Here is an 11762-nt window from a genome sequence, read left to right on the forward strand (position 1 = left end):
GGCAACGGTAAGAGAATAGACATTATGGCAAATCAAGTTTTTTTAGTGGTGATAATGTTGTTCTGCACAAGAGGTAAGTACATGAAGTTAAACATTTTGTTAGAATTTGTAATATTGTCAAAATCTAGCAGTGGGATTAGCGGGGTAAACGGCAATTCTGGTAATACATTTTGGCGGGAATGTAGCTTCACATCGTCAAGGATGACGATGCTCTCCAGACAGTCAGTAATGCTACAGCACGTTACTGCCGTTTCTTTCCTGTCGTGAGACTTCCTGCGGTTCTGTTAACACCAGCTGTTTGTTCATCTTCCCAAGTACTACATTATGCTAAAAGTTTATCCATATTTTTTATGTAAGGATCATATGGAATAAGATCAAGGTGGACAACCTTCTTGAAATTCGTATGGCATTTTCTAGAGCAAGACTAATATGAATGATTGTGTGATATTTGAACTTAACACGTTATAATATCACGTAAATTGAAAATGACTGTAGCATATATGTCTAGTAACTATGGTATAGCTTCAAAATATATTATCGTAGAAGGTAGAATAGAGATCAGGAATCGTGAAAATATAATAGCAATATCCTAATTTATGATTCTGGATATTTTGAATGTGAAAAATCACGTAATATAACTGAATGATTTATATTATACATGCAAGAAATAGACACTCACTCCAGTCTTGCAATATAATCAGGTTGACTACTTTCAATGGGTGAAGATGTGTATAGCATTATTGTGTATGATTGTGCACGAATTTGTGTGTGTGTGTGGGGGGGGGGGGGGGTTGTGCGTGCACGTGAGCACGCTTTTAATATCAAACACAAGCATAGTTAAACAATAACAAAAAGTAGTATACGTATGTCCTCTATATTGAAGTTTTTTGAGAGTTTTCCATAATAGCGATGACCAAATTATGGCAGCTCTATCCTGTCCTGAATGGACATAAATTGAATTCCTCACACATACTTTAACATGTCGGACAATACAATCAAAACAACTTGTCATAACAGAAGCAGGGTCTCTGTTTGAATAAATGCGAGAATTGAAAGATCAAAGCTGAATATAATGAGGTAGGAAAAATACTCATTAAATATACCGTAGATTCTATTATATGAAATTATAAACTGACGGCTACATATTTACGGAGTCTTATCTCATAACGTAATTGCACACTATAATACAAAAAAACATATGCCTATTTTGTTGAACGTACTATTTGGTGATTTTGCTACTATACAGTTAATGGCGTAATTCTACAGGTTATATTATTTTATTTTCACTATCATAAATCAGATAGAAAGGTTATTGGTAACAAGCTTTTTCTCATGTTAGAACATTTCAGACCTCCTTATGCTCTCGGCCATATACTAAATTATTATGTAAAACTTGAATATTGTGAAATACCTTTAATTGCTGTGCCCCTTTGACGTTTATTCTTTCTCACATATTTGTTATTGAAGTTGTAATAAAATGCCGATATTATTTCCCTATAGAAAGACTCACTGTCATTCTAAAACGTTAAACATTTAAGCAATAGACCATGCCACCCCTGGGGATTGTATACCCCAAGGTTGACAACATATACGCATGCGCATCTATCAAGAGCATATAATGGACATATCAAAAGAAAGTGATATTCATCTTCTACAATAGTTACATTTTGATGAGTACAGAAAGGACAGTTACGATCGTCTAGAAACACATTTTCATGTCTTCCAGTTTCAATTCTAAGTTTGTGACTTGAGCATCGAAATCGAGCCAGAGCCTGTTTAATGGCAAAAACTGAAATACACGTCAGATACTTTTCAGGTTCAAGTTCTGATTTGAATTCACTGTATGCACGAAGTCTGGCTGAATCATTGATTGCGGTAGACCATTCCTGTAAACAGCAGTCTCTTAATCTTTGAGAAAATATTTTTTTTTTAAACTTCTTGGTCACCAACCTGCTGCTCAAACCAAACAATGCCAAATCCATATCTCATCAACAAACGCTTAATATGTGTAGCCCAAGTTTTTCTACCTGCTTGATCAAGTCTTTTCAGCATTAATTAAATAACCCGCTTTGGGATACCTATCACTTTCCATACCAATCAGCTTTACCCAATAGTTGATACAGCGTTTAAAATATACAAAACAAAGAGGAAATCTGCCACATTCTCCAAGTAGAGCCTCTGAATTAACATTACTGTTTACACCAAGCAGAAAACGGCAAAACCTGTACTGTATTCTTTCGACCTGTTCAGCATATTCAAATCCCCAAATTTCACTACCATAGCAAACTATTGGTACAACAATTGCATCGAATAGTTTAAAAGAATGTTTGAGTGATATACCTAACTTCCTGATAACAGTTTGAATTTGAAATAGTGCTTTGTTCCTTCTCACAAGTAAGTTCTTTTTGCCGGTGACCAAGACAATCGTGAAGAAATTAATAAGCCTAGATAGTTGTAATATGACACGGCATTTATCTCATGTCCTCTATAAAACCATTTCTCAGACCGTCTTAATGGACCACCATTACGAAAGACAATTATCTTTGTCGTGTCCAAATATATTTCCATTGCCCAATGTTTACAAAAGTTATCTAGTTTATTCACTTTACGTTGTAACCAGATTGGCAAATCTGCCGCGTCTGCAACGTCATCAGCATACATTAAGACACCGACAGAAGGAGAATCTTCGCTTACGAAAATATCACCTGCTGCATTGTCATTCATATAATTCCCCAACTCATTAATAAACAAAGAAAATAAAAGAGGACTTAACATGCATCCCTGTCTCTTTCCAATCTTACAATGAAAGTACTCTGTAATTCCATCATTACAACGAACACAAGACTGAAGATTACTATACATTGAACGTAAAACAGCTCGAACCCTACTATGTAATCCATAAGTTATGAGTCTATGCCAAAGGTAAACATGATTCACTCGATCAAATGCTTTGGAGAAGTCAATGAATATGCAATACATGCGACCTCCTCTCTGTGAAAGATATTTACAAGTCAAAGATTGCAAAGTAAATAAATTGTCTATGGTTGAATACCCTTTCCTAAAACTTGCCTGGGATTCAACTATAATAGACTGTTCTTTTGCCCAATTAACAAGACGACCATTTATAATCTTTGTGAAGATTTTGCTAGTGATTGATAGGAGAGAAATCCCTCAGTAATTGTTTACATCTGTTCTACATCCTTTTTTTAAACAAAGGACAAATAATACCCTTACCCAAGTCGCTCGGAAATTTATAATTACTTAAAATATAATAAAATAAGAGCTGCAATCGAGTAGAAAGTGTGTGCAAACCCTTTTTGAAGAGTTCACAGATAAAACCATCAGGCCCTGGAGCTTTATTGTTTGGAAAACTGTTAATGACTTCATAAATTTCATCAAGAGTTATATTTGCATTGACACCTGTGGGTATGTTGTTACGACATTCGTCACATGAAATATCGTGACCATGTCAACATGAGAATTAGCATCAGTGGGATTCAATAATGTTTTGAAATAATTAAACCACTCGGATGGCTGTATATTGCATTTTTGGTTTACGTTATATTCCCCCTGATACTTTTAATTATATTCCAGAAGTGGGAGGAGTTGTTGCAGCTTTGCATTAAAATATTCTTTTGTTTATCCTTATAACATTTAACTTTATCACGACAAAGTCGGGTAAAGTTATTCCTAGACAATTTATACTCCATTAGAGCATTGCCATTATTTGAAGAACGAAGCTTTTTAAGCTTGTTGAATTTTTCTTTTCGAACATTTTCACACTCCATATCCCACCATGCTTTATTTACTCTGTTGTGATTTCTGCGGCCATAGGTACTTTGCATACTCTGTGCAGCTCGTCCAATGACATCATTTAACAAACTAACACAGTTAACCGTTGATCATGAACTGGTCAAACCAAAGGCAACACTATCTCCGGGGATTGGATGAAATTATTGTACCTGTATATTGAAATTTCAAATAAAACATTTAAAGAATGTGAAGTTCACAAAGGATCAAGCACTTAATATATCTATGTTCCCTTCTGTATACGATACCTCAACATCTACTGTATAAACTCTAATAACATTTGCTGCACATGACAATGTGTGATTTTGCACTTTTTATGCTAATGGCAAGAAGCGATTAGGTATTAGTATCCATTTTCAATGATTAGACAATATGAATATCTTACGAATGCACGCTTCGAATTCCATGTAATACAGTACACTATTTGCAAGTTTAGGTTGTTATTTTACTTGATAGATAACAACACTTTTACTGCTGAACACAGCATGATTGTTATTGAGGAAAGTTTCATTGATAGATAACAACACTTTTACTGCTGAACACAGCATGACGCAATTAAGGCAGTTCAATAAGATGATTGAACGTAAACAAACATCTCTCTTCAACCAATCACAATCCAAACTCTATATTATCACAACTAAAAATACAATCATATTCATTATATAATCTATTCTTGTACAAGTCTTTGTGCTGGGAATCGATATCTGTTACGTTCATTTGTATGTTACTTTTCGATATGATTGTCTGTGTGAATAGTAGGAGGGCTATCTCTACGTAGATCCAAAGGCTTTCGATTACGGTTCTTTTCAGTGTAGTTATTTGCTTTTTTTCTCATACGATAACAGAACGCGCAGGTATCATGAAATTGAAAAGGCTTAAATGTGCATTTGTTGCCAGCTGTAGGAGATAGACGGAGAATGAACTGAAGGTTCCTGTTCTTAGCAGTTGAGGATGACTATGTGACTTCTCGTTATGATCGATTTCGTTGATGTCGTCAACGTTGTCTCCCCAATGTAATTCACAAGCATCATCGCATCTCATTATTGCAGCATTGAAAGCTTTTATCACACACGCCATTTGTAGTTTTGCGTTTTCCCAAACATAAAGTATAATATGGATAAATGATGGTCTCATTCATATTTCACTACTGGTAATATTGTCGTGTATGAATTAGACAAAGACTCCAGAAAAGAAGGATATTTTCAAAAACGTTGGGTCCTGGAGTTTTATCTCATGATTTATATCATATAAATTGTTGCCAAGCAACTCTAAATTGAAACTCTGCTTCACATATATTGTTCTTTACGTGCTACACCATTCATATTCAATGTCAATGATCAGTTTGCACAATAACTTTGGATGTGTTTTTATAGAGTCACCATTTAGGTGTCAACATCAATATTATCCGAGATAAGCTGCCTCACAACCTACATGTATAAGGTCCATCTAATGTACACCTGGAGTTTTGCATATAGACACTATTAAAATGAAGACACCCGTGCTGTGCTTGTTGATATAACCATTATGTTAAAAATTGATAAGTAGTACATTAGTGGTGGGAGCTATGTCTTCGAAAGAAGAAGTCTTGTTACGTTTGATGTGAATTTATAACGTTGTGAACTGTGTATGTGTACTCTTTCAGATGTTCTCACCAGCGAAACAGAAGAACGTCTGTACAAGGCTCTTTTTACAAACTATTCAAAGAATATTCGACCAGGAATCAATGCATCAGAACCAGTAGAAATAGACTTTTGGCTGTTCATCCGTCGAATAATAGACGTGGTATGTGTATTAGTTAAATAAATAATCACTTAATGCTTGTTTTTGTGTTTGTTTCATTTTCTTTTGTACCTTTGATGATTTATTTTATTTATTTATTTATTTATTTATTTGTTTGCTTGTTTCCTTGCTTGCTTGCTTGCTTGCTCCTTTGCATGATTGATTGCCTGCTTGCTTGTTCATTGATTTTTTGATTGATTTTTGATTGATTGATTGATTGATCGATCGATCGATCGGTTGATTGATTGATTGACTGACTGATTGATTGATTGATTGATTGATTGATTGATTGATTGATTGATTTATTGATTGATTTATTGATTGATTTATTGATTGATTGATTGATATAAAACATGTATTACAAATGTTTTGCAAAGAGATATATATATTTGATATTGTTTTAAATAACTGGTTGCAATCATTGATCGTGATAAAATATCTCTTGAGTTTGATCATGTCCTAAGCAATTAATAGCTCCTTTATGTCAAGAATGTGAAAGGAACTATTGTTTACAATAAATAGCATCAGTGAAGCTGAAATGCGCATGCTTGGCCCATATTTGATCTTGTTGATTAGAACAGTTGTAATAGTTGTTTGCTAGTTGTTAACTAACCTATTCATTGATGCGTTTTTAAATATGTTTTTAAAAGGTTCTGCTTTCCAAAATCTGTCCAGGCTTCATAGTGTAGACAGTACAGTGTATAGACCTTATTGTTCAACTGTTATCAATTTTGCTAAGCGTAATAGTGTTTCTTATAAGTGTTATTGTCTTTTTGTTACCTTTTAGGACGTTAGAGAACAAAAGATTGAGGTTCAAGCATCTGTATTTCAGGTAATCAACGCATTAACGTCTGATTATGTAGATGTCTGATACTTAGGCCATTTTCTGTTTTTACATCGACACAATGTACACAATCATTAGTTTCGGTTAATACCCAGACTCTCATCGCTTGGGGTTCTACTACGAGATCCTTTAGACGAGAGTCTGGGGAATCGTAATGATTCAAAATTGTCTAGAGCGGTGCATTCTGGGAATGGAATTGTTCACGTACAACATTACACGCTGAACGATCCTCATTCCGTCGCGATAGGTATAAAGCCACCGATATATCATAATAATAATAATGTTGGTTTTTTATATAGCGCTTTCCCACTCCGTGCTCAAAGCGCTTTACAATTATTACCCCTGGCTCGGATCAGACCTTTAGTCTTCCTCAACTCCCCGGGGAGCATACAATCCATTGCAGCCATTTAAGCGTATAGGATTAAAGCCTTCACATTGCAACCTACATCCTACCAGGTCCCCAGTTGTGGTTCAAATCTTGCCCAAGGAACGATCCTCATTCCGTCGCGATAGGTATAAAGCCACCGATATATCATAATAATAATAATGTTGGTTTTTTATATAGCGCTTTCCCACTCCGTGCTCAAAGCGCTTTACAATTATTACCCCTGGCTCGGATCAGACCTTTAGTCTTCCTCAACTCCCCGGGGAGCATACAATCCATTGCAGCCATTTAAGCGTATAGGATTAAAGCCTTCACATTGCAACCTACATCCTACCAGGTCCCCAGTTGTGGTTCAAATCTTGCCCAAGGACTTTAGCCACTCAGAAACAAACAGCAGGCAGCGACGGGGCTCGAACCTGCAACCTGTAGATTCCAAGCCGGCCATGCTAGCCATTCACCCATCATGACTCCACAATTCATATCATAATATCATAATTACTATGCGAAGAACGGACCTTGTAAGCCCATTCATTATTCATCATTCTTCATGAAGAAAGTTCTGCATGACTGCAGACGACTTTAATTAGAAATCCCCAGACTCTTGTTTGAGAGGTCTCTTAGTAGAGCCCCAATCAGTGGGAGTATGGGTAACCGAGACTAACATGATCATATAATAAACCTATGAAGGATGGCAGCCGTATTGGCTGTTCATGATACAAACACTTTATGGATCTTCTCCAAGCCATGATACGAATTCGAAAGTAGGCTCACTACATAATTATGAAAAGCATTTAAAGATTACTACTATGTATTTGAAGGAGTAAATAGACAAGAGTTGATTTAGAAGTAGGTTTAGTACTTGTCAACCTAAGGCGAGATATTCTGATTCACGGAAAATAGTACAGAATAGTACAGAATAATACAGGTCGTATAGGTCTGATGACCTACTGAGGATTGATGCGTGTATTGTAATAATGCCGCGCAGATTACAACTTCAGTCCCAAAAAGGTTTTATTTGGCATATGTTTATAAAACAATAATAAACTTTCAGGATTGGAATGACAATCGCCTGCAGTGGAACCCGGAAGAGTATGACGACTTGACCTCTCTTGTCATTGAGATGGACGATGTCTGGAGACCTGATACGGTGTTGGATAACAAGTAGGATTTGTTAAATATGTAACATTCATGCATATATTTGTTTGTATATGATGGAAAAAAACAATACAATAAGGGGAAGAGAAAGCAAACGCTAGCCCATTGTTCCAAATTTTAATATCAGACACTCATTTGAATATTATAAACTGTCTCAAGTTTTGTTGTTGTTCAAAATACACAAATTATTTCAGGAACTGTTATACATAATCCAAGCACCTTTTGTTTCGGTTTAACCGCGGCCATCTGATGGAAGTACATAAATATTGATCTTCACCGACTGATGTACTCCTGGACCATTTTGTTTTCCAGTGCTGATCGAGATTCAAATGGACGACTTTATCAAAATGGCGAAAGAAATATCTTGATGCATGATGGAAGAGTACAAGCTGTAGCATACAATCACGTGCTGATGACAGTTTGTACAATGGATATCACTTATTTTCCTATGGATATTCAAAACTGTCCAATAGAATTTACTTCCAGGTCATATCCCGACAGTCAGGTAAGGCTGTAAATGTTACCTTGTTTAGAATTTGGGGGAAGGACTGTCCATACGTTTACTTTTAAACCTATACTAACTGCAACCGAACCTATGTTTCATCTAGCAATCAAAGATGTATTCGCTAGAAATATTCAAGTACTTGTAAAATGACATTCCACTTGTTTATTAGTGGTCAGTTTTAGCCATAGGTAGTGTAATGACAGGTTTAAATCTTAAGCGAAAGCTTAAGTTTGGTTATGAGTCCATCATTATGTTAGTTTGACTTGTCTCCTTACCTTTATATGACCGCGCGTATTTAATATTCAATATCGAGGCCATGCACTTCATATACTTCAGTCATACCAATTTCTATGTATGATTTGATAATCCAAACTATTCTTGTCATTGGAGAGACTGATTTTAGGGTCTGTACCGTAAACTTCAAATTCATTACGTTTTCTTACAGTTATGTATTACCTAGATGATGTAATACACTACCAAGTTATTGAGAGTAGGTCAATCTCTAATAAAACACATAACCATAAACAGTCGATTCCATATGAAAATTAGATACAAATAGATTTTTTTCAAATTTGCCATACCTTTTATGGAAATGGTTGACTTCTACTTATATTCTCATGTCATATTATGACCCAATGATCTTAAAACATGTCATATTGACTAAAGGTAGGATTGTCATGAATTAGGGTTCCACAGTCTTATGGTAAGGTCTAAAAAATGTTTGGTTCCGCTTACCCGATCCTAATCTTGTTTTTACGTATTCGGGAAAACATAATAAAATCGCGAAAACTGTGAAGTTTTGCAAGAAATAATGGGTGCGGAAACTGATACCAACGTAAAAAGACAGTATAAAACTGTTCTTCCAATCTGTAATGGCTGTACATCTGATGAGAAGAAACCAATAACACAGAGACTAAATGAAAAAAAATATATATGATAATTATATAAAAACAAAATAAAAAATCTACCTACCCCACCTATTCTAAAATTGAGCGTAATCGGAACCACACATTTTTCTAATGTTGCACTGTCACCCAGTACATGTACTTATACCATAATGTTCTTCGCGTCCTTTACTTTGCAACAGTGTTTATATCAAATACCATACTCATAATTCTTATCAATTTGTTACATCAGGTTACTCTGAAACTGTTCTCCGTTGACACTGCACTCTCTTATCACAATCCTGGATGGGAAGTGAGGAGTTCACCGACTGAGACCAATACAGATCATTACGTAAAGGGAAGATACACAACTCTTACATTTCATATTCAACTGAAGAGAAAGTCAACTTACTACATCATCAATATTGTCATACCGTGCATCGTTATATCTACCCTAACAACTGTAGTTTTCATACTTCCGGCCAACACAGGAGAGAAAAGTTCACTCAGCGTCTCCCTTCTCCTTGCTACATATGTATTCCATCTTCTTGTGGCGGACATCATGCCAAAGACTTCAGAAGAAATTCCTCTGATTCTACAATTCCTCTTCTTCAATATGCTGATGTCAGGATTCGCCGTATGTCTGTCTGCGATTGCGTCCAACCTTTATTCCAAGAGTACTGATGGACAACGTGTTCCTTTTGTGGTGCGGAAGATCATGCTAAATCCATATTGTCTGAAAGTATTTCACCCAAAACAACACATTCCTGATACGGTGAAGGTCGCTCCTGCTGATCAAGCTGTCAAAAATGGCGAGCACCAGGTTGAAATCAATGGTATTCACTCTCAAGAACTCTTCTTGGAAAACAATACACAGCCTGCACACCCAGTAATGGTAAGCTGCCATTTACAAACGACCAACTGTGTCCCTCTCTTTAAAGAGAAAGAGATACTCACTTAAGTTAACAGCTATACCCCCAAAATATTTAACCTGTTATAACTTTAAACCACGATTTCCATATAATATACATGTCTGATAATCCATCGCTATAATATCATACTTTTGTATAATTTAATAATAATATTCGCTATCCAAGTGGACACACTAGTGCTATGTTTACTGTCATGTGACTAACGCTTTTTAAATTGAAGTTAGACAATTGCATCACGGCCCCAAAGTGGCAGCTAGAATTCATTAAGTTACAACACAACTTATGCTTTTCACTTAAAGAAATAAGAACGAAGAAAATAGCAGCAACAACAACAGCAATAGTAGTTGTAAGAACATATCTGATAATACAGACCAGGGACAAATTCCTGATGAATTAAGTTTAAGGATTAAATGAAGCCTGCACTTGGTAATATCGGAGTAGGTACTCGTATAGAGTCTCAGTTTTTTGTGGTTTTAGAGTTAATAAGTGTCTGTAATATTTTTAAAAAAATGCATAATTTTGATAATTGACCCTGAAGATCGATCAAAGGTCAAAGTCTTGCAAAATCTTGCATTTAGTAATAGGTGGGCACGCACTTCAAGTGTTATGTAATATAGTTATGTGGTGAATATTGATATTGGACCACTAACTTGGCCACGTTTGGTCATATTGTCATTTGTATGTTGTAATATTAACTTTTGACTTGTCCACACGCCCCATAGAACATGTCACCTTTGTTCCAGAGTTGAATGAAATTGGATGGTTACGGCAGAGATATAGATGTGTACGGACGGTCGACCGCACAGACAGAGCGCACTGTAATACAATTTTTTCTTCTTCTATTTATGAATTTAACAGGCTCAGAATGAATGGCAGATGGTTGTTACTGTGTTTGACCGCATGTGTTTGGTCTTCTACGTCTTGGCTTACTCACTGGTAATGTTGATCATTCTACCCCGTGTAGTTGCCGGTTATTGATTGACCAGAGATCCGATCTGCTATGGCAATTGCTATCAACCTGTCGGTAGCGTCATGTTGAAGTTCCAATGAAGATCTATTATCAACATCAATGTCTTCTTAGCATTGCAGTGATGACTGATATCCCAAATCAAACTTTCAACCCAAGCTTTGATATTCGTTGTAGTCAGTTATTGGTGATAACATATACGGTATTGGCAAGGAACTTACTAATTCTATATATTCACATATTGATTCAAATATGATATATCAATTAAGGAAAATGTTATATTAGATGCTGTGAGTGATCGCTAGTATTTAGGATTTACTGTTATTAAACTCTTATGCATTTCCTCTGGAACGCACTTTCATCGTTGAACCATACAGAGAGCACAGAGCTCGAGAGGAAACAAGAGGCAGTTTCTTGTCACTTATATGTCACTTCATGTGACATATAAAAACTTTGCTTTCACTTCACCTTTCTTTCTTTATATACAACTATCACATTTTC

General features: G+C 35.8%; 1 protein-coding gene across 1 annotated transcript; it reads left to right on the forward strand.

The window, feature by feature from the left end:
* Positions 1-4356: 4356 nt before the first annotated feature.
* LOC144442019 (neuronal acetylcholine receptor subunit alpha-7-like) lies at positions 4357-11272 on the forward strand. The gene is made up of 7 exons (XM_078131290.1): positions 4357-4393; positions 5453-5592; positions 6377-6421; positions 7870-7979; positions 8286-8478; positions 9616-10257; positions 11153-11272. Exons 1-7 carry the CDS (start codon positions 4357-4359, stop codon positions 11270-11272), a joined length of 1287 nt encoding a protein of 428 aa, XP_077987416.1.
* Positions 11273-11762: the final 490 nt, after the last annotated feature.

Source organism: Glandiceps talaboti, chromosome 11 (genome assembly GCF_964340395.1).
Source record: "Glandiceps talaboti chromosome 11, keGlaTala1.1, whole genome shotgun sequence".
Taxonomy (NCBI): domain Eukaryota; kingdom Metazoa; phylum Hemichordata; class Enteropneusta; family Spengelidae; genus Glandiceps; species Glandiceps talaboti.